This window comes from Papio anubis, chromosome 4 (assembly GCF_008728515.1).
Source record: "Papio anubis isolate 15944 chromosome 4, Panubis1.0, whole genome shotgun sequence".
Classification (NCBI taxonomy): Eukaryota; Metazoa; Chordata; class Mammalia; order Primates; family Cercopithecidae; genus Papio; species Papio anubis.
The window spans coordinates 140,573,737-140,593,247 of NC_044979.1; the positions used below are offsets into that span (position 1 = coordinate 140,573,737).

Here is a 19,511-nt window from a genome sequence, read left to right on the forward strand (position 1 = left end):
TGAGGTGTCCCAGCACTGTCTGGAGAGACCTCAGGCAACACTAATGCCCACGCTGCAGAGTGTGGCCCTCCGGCTGAGGCGGCTTCTCTAGCAGGCTTAGTGGGATGGGAGTGACGGGGAAAAGTGAGGGGCCATGGCGACCCCTCCTTCTTCCCCTTCATCAGAGCCTCATTGGGGGTGGGATGCTGTGTTCCAGAAGTGGGGGCCACCTGACATCTGAGCTGAGGTGGAGAACCTGCCTGCTGGCTCCACAGGTCAGACTCCCAGACTTGACCAGCTGCTTGCACAAAGGCCTTCTGGGCAGCTGCACTTCCCTTTGTGAGATTGACATTTGTTGAAAGGGACAAGAAAGCTAGGCTGTGATTGCATCCAGTGTAAGAGGCTTGGCATGAGAACCTTAAGTAATGAGGCATGGCTTAAAAAACAAGCTTTAATCCATTTCATAAAAATTGTTCTTGCAATTGAACGTGGCCAGGCCCACATGCCCAGCAGGAGACAGGAGACAGTTTCACATTTTCCAGGCTCAGGACAAGGCAGTCTCCTCCACATGCCACAGGCATCTCAGTGAGTGTAGACGCCTGGCAGGCAGGAGGTAGGCACAGATGATCTGAAGGGGCCATCTATTTAAAGGTCTGCAGCTGCAGCTCAAGGGACACCTTAAACTCTGTCAGGAGCGTACCCCAACAGAAAATTAAGCCCAGAGGAGAGAACCTCAGGCCTGAGAGCCCTGCACCCCTCCTCAACCGCTACCACCTGGGACCAGAGCCAGTCTGAGGCAATGGGGGCACCTGAATTTGCCCTGAAGGGCTCCCTCATTCAAATCACATAGAGGCACAGCTTTAGGATTCAGCAGGGCAGGGAGGGAGGAAGCAGGCGTGAGCCGGCCACAGCTTTGAATGACCCACCAGCCCCTGCGGTCACCAAGAACTGGTGTTTAATGAGGCGAAAACCATCGCCACACAGAACTGCCTAGCCAAGCCCCTCCCCAGCAGCTTCCTCCCTCCCTGGATGAGGGGACTCGTGCCGGGAGTCCCAGAAAGGAGGCATCGATCCAGAAAGGGGGCATCGATGCCCAGCCAAATAGGATGTCGACTGCAGGGACCCAGCAGGACACTTGTCCCTTTTTCAAAAAATATTACGGCAGAATAATAGAAAACTAACAGGCGTGGCCCCTCAGAGCGATGAAACCCACATGCCTGCGGGCCAGCTCAAGCCACAGTCGCGCCAATAAGCGCATGAAATAGTTAAATGCACACTCCCAACAGCAGGGCCCCCGGGCTGCTCGGAGCTGGCTCCAGCTGCTGTCACTGTCCACTGAGAAAGGCCAAGTGCCCTTTGGTGCATCTGTTGGCGTAGTGTCCTTTCTCGCCACACTGGGAAGAGCAGGAAGTGGGGGGAAGAGGAGAGACAGACAATAACACTGTTCAAATGCAGTTTTCAACTAAGGCAGTGCCCACCAAATCCCCAGTCATCCACCAAGTCCCCAGTCGGAACAGGACTCTGAAATTCTCTGTGGTACAGAGAAAAAACTGTGGTACAGTTTTTTTCAAATTGGAGGGTGAGGGAGCTCAGGATGGAAAGTGCAGTGGTGCAGAAACTAGCCAGCAAGTCACAGGTGCGAGGGAGAACAGGCCACCAGAAGGCGACCTGCTAGCACCCTACAGGGGCTCTTTCAGGCCCACACCTCTCCCACATGGACACAGGGCCTGCCCAGGGAGGGACTCCCAAGTGGGTAGCAGGACAAAGAGAAGCCCGTGGCACCTGAGCTCCGCCACCCCGTCTGGGGACCAAGCCCCTCTGTACCACAGGCCAGTCACTTACCTCTGAGCCAAGGTCTGGGGTTCCCTGGCAGGAGACGGGAGGGAACAGCATGAGAAGTGCCCCAGCCCCCCCTCCCTTTGGGAACCAGTGCTGGGGACAGAAGGTGGGCTGTACCCAACGTTTTCCCTCGTGGCTGTGACACACCTGTCTAAGCTACTTTGGGGACAGGTTTTGATCACAGGATAAGAGAGATGGGATGATGCTTATAAGGGGAGCCTGCAGAGCCACATGACAAATCCAGCCCTGACCCTGCCTCATCCCATCCTGATTATCCAGGCCCTTCCGTAGTTTCTCTTTACTCTGTGACTCCTTAAACGGCAGCCTCAAGCACTGAACAAAAGGGTCAGGAGGCAGCTGGGGGCACTGTCTGCTGACACCCACCCCCCAGTCCCTGCTGCCCCGAGGGGCTCTGCCCAGTCAACACCCAGCACTCTTGCCAGCTCTATTCCCTGGCTCCACAGTCCCTGTTTTCTTTCTTCCATGTTGGCCAGGCTAGTCTCGAACTCCTGACCTTGTTGTGATCTACCCCCCTTGGCCTCCCAAAGTGCTGGGATTACAGGGCGGCAAGATAACAGCTAAGTCTGCTCTATACACAGTCCCACTTCTGTGCTTTTTTTTTTTTTTTTTTTGAGACAACAGTCTCACTGTGTCGCCCAGGCTAGAGTGCAGTGGTGCAGTCATAACTCACTGCAGGCTTGACCTCCTGGGCCCAAGCAATCCTCCCACCTCAGCCTCCCCAGTAGCTGGGACTACAGGCATGCGCCACCACACCCAGCCTGTTTTGTGATTTCTAATCTGGACTCGTTCTTCAGAACTCCAGACATAGGAATTGTGTGTGCCTTGGGTTGAGAACATACTCTTCCAAGAGTACTGGGGGTTGCTCCTGCCAGGTGCCAGGGGCATACCAATCCTGGGGCGATTTTAGATTAGAAAACTTAGTTTGTAACTTTCCAGCCTTAACCAAGGACATGAATATAGGCCCAGACTCATCAACAACATCAAACTATGAAGAGATTTCCCTCCTCTTTCCCCGCCTCCCACAGAGCCAAGAGTGAACAGGACAGTTTTCGAGGAGGTTTCTTTAAGCTCACCCTTCCCCTGAGTCCATTTTATGTACTGGAGGAGGCGATGGGGACGGGGGTGCTGTAACCCAGTGTCCTGTTTCCTAGGATGTGCCCTGCAGGATCCGAGGATGCCTTCAGGACAGCCAGCGGCTCCAAGGGTTTACCCTTCCCTGGATCAGTGTTTCCATTTTGTTCCCGCCCTCTTGGGGGCTTCCCTCAGCTGCCTGCAGGCCCCATCCATTCACTGGGCAGGCGTTCTCACCATCCTTTACTGTGCCTCAGTGCGGTGTGGTAGGAAATAGGAGTCTCTAGCCCACCATAGTGGATGGGTAACTAGACTGTAACTTTATGCTTACAATCAGCAAAAACGAATGTTTTCACTTTTCTCATTTCACCAAACATATGGGGCATGAGGGAATGGCCACTGACAGTAAGGGAAGACCCCACCCCATCCCCCAGCCCAGGGACTCACCTTGTAACAGGTGACCTGCTCCAGTGGCCGGGGTCCCCGGTTGCCCGCGCTGCTGTTTTGACTCTGCATGACCCCGATGACCTGTGGGGTTCTCTGCTGATTGGGAGAAGAGTTCTGACTCGTTAACTGGATCAAGGAGGACGACCTTTGTAATGGCGGATTGTTACTTTGCTGGAAAGAGTTACACAACACGGTTTTACTGTGGAAAACACGTGCACGCAGACTACCGATGGGGACAGGAAAAAAGAGGGCGGGACTCGTCCCGCAAACGGCAGGAAGAAGGGCTTCCACGACGGCCCAGCTCAGGACAGCGGGCAACAGAGAAACATCTGGTGATGATGGCAGAAGCCACTGCCCGAAAAACACCATGCAGACACACAAAAACGAAAAATAAAATAGAAAACAAAACATCAAGGAGACAAGAGGAGGTCTCTGGGGCAGTGGGGCGAGGGCATGTTCAGGCCTTACTTTGGTTTCTGAGGTTCTGGCTTCAGGTCAGGATGAACGCTTGGTTCAGCCAGATGTTTAGCAGCCTACACGGCGAGCAAGTCACAGAAAAACAGTTGGAGCCTGACACACTGAGCTGCGTTCTCGGGCTGAGAGGACCCTCCTCTAGGGAGCCCCGCCAGGAGGAGGGCCAGGGCTCCTGGGGTAGGGATTCCACAGCAGGGCCTCCTCCCGACCCGTGGGCTCCTGGCTCTGGCCCTTAAGTGCAGAACCCGAGCTAGAAAACCCCCAGGTTGGCACGGCTGCACCTACACCTGGAATTCCCGGCTTTCCCCATCAAGAGTTCAATATGACTGGCCTCCACGCAGCTGTATCCACTGCATCCTCTCCTGGCTGTTCAGCCTCTAGCACTTAGCGGGGCTGGTGGGGCTTTGGCAGCCAGTCCAGAGTCCAGCAGGGTAGGAGGTGAGGCTTTGGGCTCAGGTGGGTGGGCTTGGTGGGCCTGTTGGGAACCCTGCCTGATGCCCGCCCTGCCTTGATGCCAGCCCTTCCTCTTGGCTCAACCCCCGACTCCCATAACCAAACTCAGGGTGCCCTTGGCGTTGAGGGGCTGCTGCAGATCCCCACGTGTCTATGGCATTTCCCTCCCTCCTTGGGCTGAAGGGGTCGGACCAGCTGCTTGGCTGCGGGGCCCCTTATCTAGAAAACTGGAGCCAGCTGGGCCTGTTCTCACCCCTCCTCCCAGCCTCCACTCCACAGGAGCAGGGGCGGTGCTGGCCAGAGTGGTCAGTTCTGCTGCCACACCTGCTCCTGCCCAGTGGTGTCGCCTCAGGCAAGTCCCCCCGCTCTGGAAGTCTCAGTTCCCCTATCTGCAAAACGAAGGGTCTGGCCCAGGAGCAAAAGCAGCAGACACGTTGCCCAGGCCGGCTCCATGCCAGCTCCCCGGGCGCAGACATGGTGCCCAGGCCGGCTCCTGAGGCAGACGCTGCTGTGCCAGGCAGCCCCATCTCACAATGGGTGGCTGGTTGCATGGCGCCTCAACTTTGCTGCTGCACTTGGCCTTGCTGAGGTTCCAGGGTGAGAGGCCCTGCATCTCTGGAGGGAGATACACATGGCTCTGCCCCTGACTTTTCTGCGGGAACTTGGGAGACGCCCCTTCTCTCCCAAGTTCTCCAGTGGGGTCTAAGGCAGACCGCACCCCCGGGGGACACTGAGGTTCTCGCTGGAGAAAAGGCACTTCCTTCCTAACGAGGAGGGCCAGGCACGGTACCTTTGCCGGAGGCTGGGTCTGCTGCGGCAGTGGGGGCTGCTCGGTGGTTCCCATGGGCAGTTCAAATCGAGGGCTGGTCACCAGCAGCCAGAGGGGATGAGAACAAGAGAAGGAGTCGGGGACGGGGGATGAGAAGAGAGAAGCCAGGCCATGCTCTTAAATTCCAGCCCTAGGAAAATCACACTCAGCTGCCCCAGCACAAAGTGATTTGACACAAGCTGCATGGATGGGGTGGGGCTGGCACTCAGCTCTGCTCCTGGGAGGCCGCGGGAGTGGCGTGGAGAACACAACTGACTTGCCTGGGCTGAGGCCCAGCCCTGCCTACCCTGAACTGGGAAACTCATGGCCAGTGCTGCTCGGAAGTGACAAAAGCTGCACCGGTACGCGCCTGCTGCGCCCCAGGAGCTGTACACAGGGATGCCCCGCTCCCCGCAGGGTCTTACTCTGGCGTCAGCCCCTCCTCCTATCACTTGGTAACGGTCTGCCCCAGGCCACCTGCAGGTGCCTGCACTCATTCAGGGAGTGAGACCCAGTGGCAGCACCGGCCACTTCCCTGCAGTGAGAAGCAGGGACCAGGGTCCCCACAGACCTGGAGACTGTTATCCCGCTGCAGGTTCAGCAGTGTTGGCGAGGCAGCCAGGAGGAGGGGAGGCTTGTCTGCAGCCCCAGTGCCACCCCAGGCGGAAGCCCGGGTCCACAAGCAAAGTGACAGATGGACACTGGGCTCCAAGGACAAGACAATGGAGCCAGAAGAGGGGTGCTAACCCCATGGAGCAAGAATTAAAACCGATCTTCAGAGGCTCACAGACTTGCTATCTATCTATCCTATCTAATCTATCCTATTTATCTATCTTATCTATCTAAACTATGATGAAGTCTCGCTCTATCTAATCTGTCCGTCCGTCTGTCCGTCTGTCCATCCGTCCTATGATGGAATCTCGCTCTGTCGCCCATCACCCAGGCTGGAGTGCAGTGGCACGATGTTGGCTCACTGCAACCTCCACCTCCCGGGTTCAAGTGATTCTTCTGCCTCAGCCTCCCAAGTAGCTGGGACTACAGGCACACACCACTATGCCTGGCTAATTTTTGTATTTTTAGTAGGGACAGGGTTTCACCATATTGGCCAGGCTGGTCTTGAACTCCTGACCTCGTGATCTGTCCACCTCAGCCTCCCAAAGTGCTGGGATTACAGGTGTGAGCCACCACACCCGGCCCAGACTTGCCTTTGACCATGTGCCCCTGGCCAGGGACCAAGCCCTGTGCCTCAGTGTGCTGCTGTGTGAAATGGGTGTGTTCTCTCCTACCCTCACTGTTAGATGACTACTTATTCTATGTGAAACCCCAAGCTCAGGGTTTTCTGAGCCTCCACATAGGAGACTGAAATTCTAGTTTCCTTCCTTTAGGGTGCAGGTTCTAAACTGGAAGTCCCCAAATTCCCTAAATGATATGCAAGGCTACATGTGTGTCTGTATCCCACAGCTTCCATTAGATTACCAGATGGCCCATGACCCAAGAAATGGGTCTAGGCAGCGCCACCTCTGGGCTCAGGAAGCACTGGTGGCCATAAGCAGGGATTACTTCCCTATCTCCTGCCCCCACCCTTGGCTCTAGTACTGACATCACACAGTGACCAAAGCCCAGGTGGCCTAGGGAAGATACAGAGGGCAGCACGGCCTGGGCTGGGAGCTGGGGTAGAGGGTAGAGGGCAGAGCGGCTGGCTACTCACTGCATGAATTTACATGAGGGCCCCTCTGGGCAGAATCCCACGAGGTAATTCACACAGATGACTCTCCGTGTGTGCCGGTGCCTGCAGAGGGGACCTGCAGAGCCAAGTGTCTGGTCACTTAGACATCCCCTCTACCAGTTAGAGAGCTGGAGCATGGCTTCAAATGCTGGCTGTCCCCCATTCATGGGAGACAGGGGGCAGGGACCTCACCTCCCAACACTGGCCTCCTTATCAAAAATGCAGGTGGACCACCACCCACCCAGCATTCTTGGGAGAGTCAAGGGAGATGAGGGGTATGAGCAAGCCGCTAGCTGCAGAATGTCAGGTTTTGCTGGGACAGGTAGGGCAAGATGTCCCAGGTAGACCAGATGGCAGCCTCCCGGGTCATGTAGGCAGAGAAGGGAGGACTTGGCTTCTTGCCAGGGGCCCAGCTCACCCTGGCACCTACCGTGCTTGCAGAAGCCGCGGTCATACCAAGGGCAGTCCTTGATCTTGGACTCGGGGTCGATGTGCAGGAAGGGACACTCCTTGTTGCTGCACTCTCCTGCAGGAAAACTCAGACGTGAGGCCGCTAGGAAGGCTGGGGCCAGGCCCACCTTGGCTTCATCCAAGGAAAAGAGGTTCTGGTGTCCAGTTTTGGCCTGATGAGCCCTGAGAGCCAGGGAAGAGTGTCTCTGAGCCCCAGCTTCCTGTGCAGTGGGGCTGTGACAGAAAAGCACCCATGGAGACCAGGAAGTTCCACTCTGATTGGCTCTTCATGTCTAAGAGCTGGGACAAGGGTAGGGAGAAGCACTAGTGGACCTCGCCCTCTCCGAAGCAGCGGGCCCCAGGGACCACCAGCACTGAGAACTGCCTTCCTGGGTAGTTGCCCGCTTCTTGGCTCACCTTCTCCAATCCACGTTAACAACTGTGCTCAAAATTCTAAGGAACTGCAAACTCCTTCCCCAGGCTCCCCCACAGGCTCCGCCTCTGCCACCCCCCAGTCACATGGGTCCCCCTGTACCAGGACCAGCCCCTTCTCAGTCTTCCGCTCCTAGCTCAGGAATCCCCTCATCCTTGACCACTCTGCCTCAAGGTTCTGGTCATGGTTTCCTTCCTTCAGAGCACTTGTCACAAGTAATTTCTTCTCTGTTCGTCTCATGGCTTATCGGCTACATCTTTCCCTGGACCACAAGAGTGAAGAATTCACAGGGCAAGGACCTCTTCACCATTGTCCCTCCAGTGCCTAGAAAGGAGGCCCTCAACCCAATGTCTGTGGTGCAGGTGACAGAAGCTGCACACAGTGTGTCCTGCACCAGGGCCGTCAGCAAGGAAGGAGCGACCCCCAGGCCACTTGGATAGCAGTGCCTTGAAAGCCTGCCCAGGAGAGCCAGCTGCTGTCTCTGGGGACAGATGGGAGGCCACTGCCCCATCCCAGTGCTGCTATGGGCAAGGCGTCAGGGGGGACCATGCTACATTGCACAATGGCAGAGGACAGCACTTGGGGAGCTGGGAAGCTTGGGTTCTATTTCTTCTCAGCTTATGCCACCTCCACAAAACAAGCCACAGCTCTCATTAATAAGCCAGCAGGCCACACCTATTGGGATGCTGAAATAATGTCTCCTCCAAAAGCAGTGCTTTGAAAGCATGAAGCATATCCTGTACCCCTTGGCTCCCTGCAGGATTCCGGCCTTCTGCCGGGCTCCTGCCCAGGACTAGAGCCAGCCTCATGCTGACCCACAGAGCTGCTTCTTGGGAAACCACGAAGTGCAGACCTGAGCAGGGACCCTGGGGACTCATTCCAGCAGGGAGCACAACATCTCTGCCAGACTCTGTGCCAGCCCCACCGACTCCATCCGGTCTCCCGCTTCTCCACGCGGGCCACTCAGGACAGCTGAGCCCACGCATTCTCTAAGCAGGGCTCAAGGCAAGCTTGGTGCTACCAGAAGACACATCTGAGGCTGCTATTTTGAAGGGCTGTTAAGGATGGCTGAAATGTCACCAGGATCACGGCTCCCGGAGAGAAGGAACCAGCTCCGGCCTGAGAGGCAGTTCCCACACTGTAGGGAGAAGTGGGTTTCAGGGAGAAGGTGGATGTGGACAGAAACCAACCACGGACATAATGCAGCCAGCTGCACAACTCGCTGCTTCCGGGTCACCCTCATTAGCCTCAAATCCCAGAGTGATTGAAAGAGCTCCAAACACTGAAGCACTCCAAAAGAATGCAAGGGGTCTGGCGCAGTGGCTCACGCCTGTAATCCCAGCACTTTGGGAGGCTGAGGCAGGCAGATCATTCGAGCCCAGGCGTTCAAGACCAGTATGTGAAACATAGCGAGATCCTGTGTCTTTAAAAAAAAAAAAAAAAAAAGAGAGAGATGAGCAGAAAATAGCCACGCTGTCTCCTAAAAGCTGGCTGAGGCTGGCAGGCTCTGCCCAAGTTTCTCCTCTGAGAATGGAAAGATGGGAAAAGCAGGCAGAGAGAGTGGGGGCACTGGGCAGCCAACAGACCCCTCTGCACCCTGGTTCTCAGCAGAGCCTCCAGAGCTCCAGGTGCCTTACCGAACTTGGAGTAGAAGTAGCACTCGGGCATCTTGGTCATGTCATACTCATGCAGGAACTCGCACTGGTCCCCTTTCTTGCATAGGCCACGCAGCCAGTGTTTGCACACAACTGTCTTCTCACCGCTGATGTGGCGAAACGGACACATGCCCCCTGCCGGGAAGATAGGGACAGGGTGTCAGCAGAGAGGCCACCCTGAGCCCAGGCGACAGGGCCTAGAGAAGCTGAGGCATCTTCACCTCCTAACTCCTGGAGCCACCTGAGGGCATCATGTCCTGCAAGGGGGCAGAGGTCTGCCTCACAGAAGGCAACATGATTTGAGGCAGTACGCTGACAGACACTTTACATTTTAATAGTTACTCATGGCCGGGTGCGGTGGCTCACGCCTGTGATCCTAGCACTTTGGAAGGCCGAGGCGGGTGGATCATGAGGTCGGGAGATTGAGACCATCCTGGCTGACACGGTGAAACCCCATCTCTACTAAAAATACAAAAAAATTAGCTGGGCGCCTATAGTCCCAGCTACTCGGGAGGCTGAGGCAGGAGAATGGCATGAACCCAGAAGGCGGAGCTTGCAGTGAACTGAGATCCCACCACTGCACTCCAGCCTGGGCGACAGAGCGAGACTCCCTCTCAAAAAAAAAAAAAAAAAGTTACTCATCATCTCACAGATATTAGTGTAAGATGGAGGCATAAAAAAGAGGGAGATGGTGGGAGGCTGAGGCGGGTGGATCACGAGGTCAGGAGTTCGAGACCAGCCTGACCGACATGATGAAACCCCATCTCTACTAAAAATACAAAAAAACATTAGCTGGGTGTAGTGGTGGGGGTGCCTGTAATCTCAGCTACTTGGGAGGCTGAGGCTGGAGAATCGCTTGAACCCAGGAGGCGGAGGTTGTAGTGACCGGAGATCACGCCATTGCACTCCAGCCTGGGTGACAAGAACAAAACTCTGTCCCCCCCCCAAAAAAAAGAAAAAAAAAGAAAGATGAACTTAGCCGGGTGTAGTAGCTCACACCTATGATCCTAGCACTTTGGGAGGCCAAGACAGGAAAATCACTTGAGCCCAGAAGTTCGAGATCAGCCTGAGACTTTGTCTTCACTAAATAAATAAATAAGTAAATAAGTAAGCAAGCAAGCAAGCAAGCTGGGAGGCCAGACACAGCAGCTCACACCTGTAATCGCAGCACTCTGGGAGGCCGAGGTGGTGGATCATCTGAGGTCAGGAGTTCGAGACCAGTCTGGCCAAAACATAATGAAACCCTGTCTATACTAAAAATACAAAAAATTAGCTGGGTGTGGTGGTGTGCACCTGTAATCCCAGCTACACGGGAGGCTAAGGCAGGAGAATTGCTCGAACCCAGGAAGCAGAAGTTGCAGTGAGCCAAGATCACACCACTGCACTCCAGCCTGGGCAACAAGAGCAAAACTCTGTCTGGAAAAAAAAAAAAAATTAGTTGGGTATGGTGGTGCACACCTATAGTCCCGGCTACTGGGGAGGCTGAGGTGGGAGGATCACTTGGGCCCAGGAGGCTGAGCTTGCAGTGAGCTATGACTGTGCCACTGCACTCCAGCCTGGGTGACAGAGTAAGATGCTGCCTCTTAAAAAAAAAGAAAGACCAATTTCCGAATTGAGGAAATGTGATGTATACACATGGAGGGACGTGTGCCTTTTGGGACAGAGCCAGCCTCTGGGGATGTGCGGGACTTCTAACAGGTGGCCTGGCAAGACAACCATGGAGGTCCATTCTACACTTCTGCTGTCCAATATGGCAGCTGCTAGCCCCATGTGACTACTGACCACTTGAAACATGACTAGTGTGTCTGAGAATTTCAAGTTTTAAATGTGATTTGATTTTACTTAAATATGAACTGCCACATGTGACTAGTGGCTACTGTATTAGTCAACAGAGAGACAGTCAGAATGCCCTGTGTTAGGGATGGCTGTGCTAACAGAAGGCGGCTGGTCAGAAGGGCAGAATTACTGAGCAAAGACATGGGAGCGAGACCAGAGGCCCAGTGGAGGTAATGACATTCTGACGACATTGTGAAGTTGGCCTGGCTGATCTGCCAGGAAGTCTACTACCTCAGTGGTAAATGACTATGTTATAGAAGCAAAGCTCACCAAACCATTCATTAAAACCAGCTCTTTGCTCTGATTCTCTGCTCCCCTTTTTCAAGCTTCTGATTAATATTTAAGTCTCCTAAATAAATTTTCCTACAGGAGAAAAATGCCCAGACCACGGAAAGTTAAGGTTATGCCTAGTGACACTTCTTTTTGTTTGAGACGGGGTCTCCCTCTGCTACCCAGGCTGGAGTGCAGTGGTGCGATCTTGGCTCACTGCAACCTCTGCCTCCTGGGTTCAAGTGATTCTCCTGCCTCAGCCTCCCGAGTAGCTGGGATTATAGATGGGCGTCACCACGCCCAGTTAATTTTTGTATATTTAGTAGAGATGAGGTTTCACCATGTTGGCCAGGTTGGTCTCAAACTCCTGACCTCAGGTGATCCATCCGCCTCGGCCTCCCAAAGTGCTGGGATTACAGGCGTGAGCCACCGTGCCTGGCCCCTAGTGATACTTCTGATGGATTCACCTGGCCCACATACAATTATTAAAAGAGCACAGCCGGAGGGGTAACAAGATGGCAACCGAGACAGTGGCGCTCCATAAGCTGAAGCTTGCTGAACTAAAGTAAGAATGTCTTGCTTGTGGTTGGGAGACCAAGGGAATGAAGCAAGATCTTTTCTTTTTTTTTGAGATGGAGTCTTGCTCTGTTGCCAGGCTGGAGTGCAATGGCATGATCTCGGCTCACTGAAACCTCTGGCTCTCTGGTGCAAGGGATTCTCCCACCTCAGTAGTCTTGTGTAGTCTGTGTTGGGGGCTGGTTATCGAGAACAAGACCCCACAAGATGGGTTATCATGGGGTGTTTTGGATGGGAGGCCACAGAAAACCATGAGCCCGTGGAGACTGTGGAATGAGAAAGACCTGGGTTCAGACACTGGGCTCCGCCACTGATTAACTCTGTGACATTAAGAAAGTTCCTGAATGTCTCAATGCTGGGGGCTTCTTTCCATGTCACATCAGCTTGTGGCCACGGGGAATGCGAAGTGATAAGGCAGCCTTAGAGCCAGGTTCAGTCCTGCGTTTAGGTTTCAGGTGGAACACCCCATCAGGTTCCTAGCCTGTCCAAACCAGTTTTATCTACAGAGATCGTTAGTCTGTAAAAAGCAATGTGAGCCAGAGCCCTGGCGGCCTCCAACTCAGCTGGGGACAAGGAGGTAGAAGGGCGCCTCGGGAAGCACATCAGGGAGCCCAGAGTTTCTTACCTTTGCCGCAGGCAGCTTTCAAAAAGAATTCACAGACAGCAGCACCCGACTCTGTAGAAAGGAGAGAAAACGAGAGGAATCAAACAAAGAGGTGCAATTGCTATTGACGATGTCTGAAGACAGTGGGAGGGAACCCTTCCGACTTCTTGACCCACCAAGGGTTCAGGGTACTGGAAATAAAGTAGCAAAAGTATGCAAAGCCCAACCAAGCAAGGAGGAAGCTGCTTATGTTAGGCATGCCCTACAAAATGAGACACATACATTGAGAGCAGTCATTACCCAGTGCTTTGAGAGCCTCCTGTATATAAGATCTTTTCAAGGAGTTAAGAGCGGGTGGGGAAAGGAAGGCTGGAGTACAAGATCCCAGAAATAATTTTTTTTTTTTTTTGAGATGGAGTTTCACTCTTGTTGCCTGGGCTGGAGTACAATGGCGCAATCTCAGCTCACTGTAATTTCCGCCTCCCAGGTTCAAGCAATTCTCCTGCCTCAGCCTCCCAAGTAGCTGGGATTACAGGCGCCTGCCACCACGCCCACCTAATTTTTGTATTTTCAGTAGAGATAGGGTTTTGTTGGCCAGGTTGGTCTCAAACTCCTGACCTCAGGTGATCCACGCACCTCGGCCTCCCAAAGTGCTGGGATTACAGGCATAAGCCACCATGCCTGACCCACAGAAATAAATTAATGGCCCCCAGTTGACACCTTTCTCCAGGAAGGTGAATTCACGGACACCTTAACATGAGGCAGAGGGGAGGAATGATCTCACAGAAGTATAGACAGTCAGGGCCTCTGAGAAGGGTCAGGCTTCAAGGAAGAGGCAGTGCCTCTGAGACACTAGTCCAAAGGGAAGCACGTTAAGTGCAGACACAGAGGACTGCTTTTAATATGCAACATCCATATACAATTTTTTTTCTAGTGTTTTGAGACAGTCTCACTCTGTCACCCAGACTAGAGTGCAGTGGTGCGATCTCGGCTCACTGCAACCTCCGCCTCCCCAGCTCAAGAGAGTCTCCTGCCTCAGCTTCCTGAGTAGCTGGGATTATAGGTGTGCACCACCACGCCTGGCTAATTTTTTTGTATTTTTAGTAGAGAGGGGGTTTTGCCATGTTGGCCAGGCTGGTCTCAAACTACTGGCTTCAGGTGATCCGCTTACCTCGGCCTCCCAAAGTGCTGGGATTACAGACGTGAGCCACCACGCCTGGCCCACATACAATGATTACAGGCTGGTTTCGAACTCCTGACCTCGTGATTTGCCTGCCTTGGCTTCCCAAAGTGCTAGGATCACAGGCGTGAGCCACCGCAATCCACCCCACATACAATTATTAAAAGAGCACACCCGGAGGGGGTAACAAGATGGTAACTGAGATGGTGGAGCTCCATAAGCTGAAGCTTGCTGAACTAAACAAGAATGTCTTACTTGTGGTTTGGAGACCAAGGGAATAAAGCAAGATCTTATCCACAGACTCCAGGCGTATCTTGAAGAACATGCTGAAGGGAGGCAAATGAAGATGTACTGGGAGATGAAACAGAAGAAGAAACAAACCCCCTGTCAAAGAGGAAGAACCCCCTGAAAAAAACTGTTGATGTGGCAGCAGAGAAGAAAGTGGTGAAAATTACATCTGAAATACCACTCAATGAAAATTACATCTGAATACCATTCTGAGAGAATGCAGAAGAGGGCTGAACGATTCAGTGTACGTGTGAGCTTGGAGAGTAAGAAAGCTACCTGGGCAGCTAGGTTGGGGATTTCTTCAGTTCCAACACAAGTCTGTCACCTGAGAACAAACCTACGGTTAACTTGGATAAGTCCAAGGAAAGAGCTCAAAGATTTGGTTTGGGCCGGGCGCGGTGGCTCAAGCCTGTAATCCTAGCACTTTGGGAGGCCGAGACGGGCGGATCACGAGGTCAGGAGATTGAGACCATCCTGGCTAACACGGTGAAACCCTGTCTCTACTAAAAAATACAAAAAACTAGCCGGGCGAGGTGGCAGGCGCCTGTAGTCCCAGCTACTTGGGAGGCTGAGGCAGGAGAATGGCGTAAACCCGGGAGGCGGAGCTTGCAGTGAGCTGAGATCCGGCCACTGCACTCCAGCCCAGGCGACAGAGCGAGACTCCGTCTCAAAAAAAAAAAAAAAAAAAAAAAAAAGATTTGGTTTGAATGTCTCTTCAATCTCCAGAAAGTCTGAAGATGACAAGAAACTGAAAAAGAGGAAGGAGCGATTTGGGATTGTCACAAGTTCAGCGGGAACTGGAACCACAGAGGATAAAGAGGTAGAGAAGAGGAAAAGAGCAGAGCGCTTTGGGACTGCCTAATGAAAGGTTCTTGATACTTTCTGTTCTCCAGTGTTTTCCATTTCTCTCATTCTTTTTTTTTTTTTTTTTCTGTTTTTAAGACGGAGTCTCGCTCTGTCGCCCAGGCTGGACTGCAGTGGCCGGATCTCAGCTCACTGCAAGCTCCGCCTCCTGGGTTCACGCCATTCTCCCGCCTCAGCCTCCGGAGTAGCTGGGACCACAGGCGCCCGCCACCTCGCCCGGCTAATTTTTTTGTATTTTTTAGTAGAGACGGGGTTTCACCGTGTTAGCCAGCATGGTCTCGATCTCCTGACCTCGTGATCCGCCCGTCTCGGCCTCCCAAAGTGCTGGGATTACAGGCTTGAGCCACCGCGCCCGGCCTTTTTTTTTTTTTTTTGAGACGGAGTCTCACTCTGTTACCCAGGCTAGAGTGCAGTGGTGCGATCTTGGCTCACTGCAAGCTCCGCCTCCCGGGTTCATGCTATTCTCCTGCCTCAGCCTCCTGAGTAGCTGGGACTACAGGCGCCCGCCACCACGCCCGGCTAATATTTTGTATTTTTAGTAGAGATGGGGTTTCACCGTGGTCTCGATCTCCTGACCTTGTGATCCGCCCGCCTCGGCCTCCCAAAGTGCTGGGATTCATTTCTCTCATTCTTTTTGGTCACATATATACCTAAATGCACAGTCATGTGCCTATGTCCTGCCTCGAAATGAGGAAGCATGTACCCCAGGTACATCTGTGAACTGCCGCAGCAGTTTGACTTATTGCTGTTTCAGCTTTAAGGTTGTTGTGCTTTTGTTTTTGATTATGTTGCTTGTTAACAAAAAGAAAAAAGAAAAAAAAAAGCACAGCCTTTCATTCCCACAGTTAAGAGTGTGCTGGAATTCAGTGGGCTCCAGGGACCAGCTGTTCTGATGAGTCCAGGAATTCACCAGCACCCGGTTGCCAGACTAAACTGACCTTGGCATCAGAAACAGTTTCCTTACAAGTAACCATTTTAGAATTGCTGAAAAACCAATGACAGCATCTCTGAAGTCCGCTTAACGTGCCCCCCCTTACTAAATCACAAAAGATTCCTTGGCTGTCACAGGGAGGTCACTCCATTTGCATTTCAAAAAGTCTGAAAGTGGCCAGGTGCGGTGACTCACGTCTGTAATCCTAGCACTTCTGGAGGCTGAGGCGGGTGGATCACTTGCCGTCAGGAGTTCAAGTAGAGAAACCCCGTCTCTACTAAAAATGCAAAAATTAGCCAGGCGTGGTGGCACATGCCTGTAATCCCAGCTACTCGCACATGCCTGTAATCCCAGCTACTCGGGAGGCTGAGGCAGGAGAATCGCTTGAACCCAGAGGCAGAGGTTGCAGTGAGCCAAGATTGCATCACTGTGCTCCAGCCTGGGCAACAAGAGCAAGACTCTGTCTCAAAAAAAAAAAAAAAAAAAAAAAAAGGCCGGGCGCGGTGGCTCAAGCCTGTAATCCCAGCACTTTGGGAGGCCGAGATGGGCGGATCACGAGGTCAGGAGATCGAGACCATCCTGGCTAACACGGTGAAACCCCATCTCTACTAAAAATACAAAAAACTAGCCGGGCGAGGTGGCAGGCGCCTGTAGTCCCAGCTACTCGGGAGGCTGAGGCAGGAGAATGGCGTGAACCCGGGAGGCGGAGCTTGCAGTGAGCTGAGATCCGGCCACTGTACTCCAGCCTGGGCGGCAGAGCAAGACTCCGTCTCAAAAAAAAAAAAAAAATCTGAAAGTATCTCTGGTCTGGTCTTTCTCTTCAGAGGTTAGAGTTGTTTCTGCTCAGAAATCCACAGTTCTGGGAACTGAGCCTCATGTGGATGGGATGAGTATGCCTTATGGGCAAAGTGACAGTTATTCCCAAACCTCCGATGGGCATGAAGAGGAGGGATGGGTGAGGAAGGGCTGTGGCCTCACTGGGCTTTAACTGAACAGGATATGGACAAGCAGTGAGTGTGGAGGGTGCCTACCGACTCTGAAGCCCTGGCTGGGGCAACACCCAGGGCCAGGCGTGTCCCTGGCCTCAAGAACAGGTATGTGGGCCCCTCACCACTGTACCTCCCCTCACAGGCTTGTGGATCTGTCAGGTGGCAGAAGGGTGGAAGGGAAAGATCTGCCCTGCATGGGTGGTTCCATGGTCTCAAGCCAGTGCCATAAAGGCAGGAAAAGGCCGACTGGGCGCAGTGGCTCACGCCCGTAATCCCAGCACTTTGGGAGGCCAAGGCAGGTGGATCATTTGAGGTCAGGAGTTCAAGACCAGCCTGGCCAACATGGTGAAACCTCATCTCTACTGAAAATACAAAAATTAGTTGGGCATGGTGGTGGGAGGCTATAATCCCAGCTACTCAGGAGGCTGAGGCAGGAGAATTGCTTGAACCCGGGAGGTGGAGGTTGCGGTAAGCCGAGATCGCGCCATTGCACTCCAGCCTGGGCAACAACAGCGAAACTCCATCTCAAAAAAAAAGAGACAGGAAAAGGCCACATGTGCAGGGATGAAGTTATCACAGGACTCGAGGGGTAGGTAAGAGGGGGTGTGTGTGTGTGAATTTCAGCAGCTGCTTTTTAGGGGGTGTACAGCGGCGATGGTGTTTGTGCGTGTGTCAAATAGGGTGGTCTGATGATGTCTCTTTATAAGCACTATCTTGTTTTTCTTGATGACTTAACTTCCAACGAAACTATCTTGTACAGAAGTATCACCATGTAAAGTTGTGGGACAGGCAGCCAAAAAAAAAAAAAAAAAAAAAAAATTTATATATATATATACACACACACACACACACACATATATAAATATATATATATATATAGGCCAGGTGTGGTGGCTCATGCCTGTAATCCCAGTACTTCTGAAGGCCGAGGTGAAAGGATCGCTTGAGCCCAGGAGTTCAAGACCAACCCTGGGAAACATGGTGAAACAGTGTCTCTACCAAGAAACACACACACACAAAATTTGCCAGGCGTGTTGGTGCACACCTGTGGTCCCAACTACTTGGGAAACTGAGGTGGGAGGATTGTCAGAGCCTGGGAAGTCGAGGCTGCATTGAGCCATGATTGCGCCACTGCACCCAGCCTAGGCAAAAGAGGAGCCCCTGTCTCAAAGCAAACAAACAACAACAAAAAAACCACAGAAAGGGACAGACTCAGAGGTCACATGTGCATGAGAAGGTGTGGCCGCCTGAGGGGAGAGAGGCTGCTGGGAGACGTGGGAGACCCCGCTGGTAGTGCGGGGCGACAGCACACAACACTGGAGAACTTGCCTGGCTCTGCTATGCACTGAGTGGTCGTCAGCAAGTCCCTTCCCCTGCTTGGGTCTCAGTTTCCCCATCTGTGGATTGAACTCAGTGACTTCCACAAGCCCGCGAACTTTAAGGCTATGGCATTAGATTTCAAGTGTGTCGGGATAGGAAAGAAGACACAAAGAAAACTACCGGTTTCTTTTAAAGTACAAGATATGGGGAGCCAGGAGCCACCATGTGAAAGGGAGGAATGAAGGGAGTTTAGGCTAAGGGACCACACCAGCTGCTGGGTGTGATGAACAACTCAGAGTTGGGGTCCAGAAAAAAGTAAGGACAGGCCAAAAACTAAGGATGAGCTCCCAGGAGAGAGAGTCCTAGAAGGAAGTTTAAGAGTCTAGCTGGGGTCTCCTACAGAGAGGTGGTCCTTCCCTCAGCACGCCTCCTCCAACAGCCTAGTTTTGATGAAAGCAAAAAGAAGAGACGCTCAATGTAGCGGGGTTGGGAGGTAGGGGGTGCGATATCCTAGTACTCTCCTGTAGCTGGGAGAGTGTTGAGGGAGAGTTCCAATCCAGGATAACCCACCCTTATTCAAGAATTAAGCGAACGGACAAGGTCCTACCCGCCTACAGATTACCTTTAAACAGCCGCAGGGGGCCAAAGATCCGAGGCAGTGAACTCCTGAGTTCGAGTGAGGGGAAAAGGGGTCCCCAGACGGTGGAAATGGGGGCCTGGGAGTCAGGAGTCCTGGAACCAAGGGGGAGCGTCCCGGGATCCAGAAGAGGAGGTCTCAGGATGGAGTGAGAAGAGTCCCGGATCACAGATGAGGGAGTTCGGGAACTAAAGGGGAGGGTCCCCGGACCCGGAGGAGGTGGGAGGGACTCTCAAGACATAGAGGGAGGAGTCCCGCGACCGAAGGGGAGGGGTCCCAGGATCCAGAGGAAGCCGGGGGAGGTCTCAGGACCGAGGCGAAGGAGTCCCGGGAACACAGAGGAGCGGGTCCCGGGTTCGAGTCGCTCTCGCCCTCCCGCCAGGGCCCCGCGCTCACTGTCCATGCCGGGGAAGGGCAGCGGCTGCGCCCCGAGCTGCTGCTCCACTGCGATCTCCAAGTCAAACTTGATGTGGTCCACGCTGGCGATTATTTCCTGCATGGCGGCGGCGGCGGCCCCACCGGCCCCACCGGCCCGGCTCCCCCTCGGTCTCCTGCAGCCCTCTCGCCTCTCTACCCGCCGCCGGGCCCGCCACACACGCTCCTCCTGCGCCTCGCAGCCGCCGCCGCCGCCGCCGCCGCCCGAGGGATGCCGGGAGCGCC

At 53.6% G+C, this 19,511-nt stretch overlaps 1 protein-coding gene and 1 pseudogene across 8 annotated transcripts; one reads left to right on the forward strand and one right to left on the reverse strand.

Annotated features, from left to right (window-relative positions):
• Window positions 1–412: 412 nt before the first annotated feature.
• On the reverse strand, window positions 413–19,500 carry CPSF4 (cleavage and polyadenylation specific factor 4). 8 transcript variants are annotated; one of them, XM_009202623.3, is made up of 8 exons: window positions 19,248–19,500; window positions 12,664–12,714; window positions 9,339–9,491; window positions 7,249–7,344; window positions 6,801–6,894; window positions 5,075–5,147; window positions 3,358–3,450; window positions 413–1,373 (listed from the first exon to the last, which is right to left on the reverse strand). In XM_009202623.3, the coding sequence occupies exons 1-8, from the start codon at window positions 19,348–19,350 to the stop codon at window positions 1,305–1,307; spliced, it is 732 nt and encodes a 243-aa protein (XP_009200887.1). In that variant the 5' UTR covers window positions 19,351–19,500; the 3' UTR covers window positions 413–1,304. The 8 variants fall into 8 exon arrangements, 6 of the variants coding, with proteins under 6 accessions (XP_009200887.1, XP_003895787.1, XP_003895788.1 ...); XM_003895738.5 differs by having other exon boundaries at window positions 3,358–3,453; XM_003895739.4 differs by having other exon boundaries at window positions 3,358–3,528.
• LOC110742691 lies at window positions 11,811–15,035 on the forward strand (annotated as a pseudogene).
• Window positions 19,501–19,511: the final 11 nt, after the last annotated feature.

What these genes read in the sequence shown, in the direction of transcription:
- CPSF4 (XM_003895739.4), bottom strand. Translation starts at nt 19,350, where the DNA reads ATGCAGGAAATAATCGCCAGCGTGGACCACATCAAGTTTGACTTGGAG. An exon ending in AGACCCAGCCTCCGGCAAAG is followed by an intron (nt 3,529 to 5,074) that starts GTACCGTGCCTG and finishes AACTCTTTCCAG; the next exon opens with CAAAGTAACAATCCGCCATT. An exon ending in AGCAGGTCACCTGTTACAAG is followed by an intron (nt 1,374 to 3,357) that starts GTGAGTCCCTGG and finishes TGCTCTTCCCAG; the next exon opens with TGTGGCGAGAAAGGACACTA.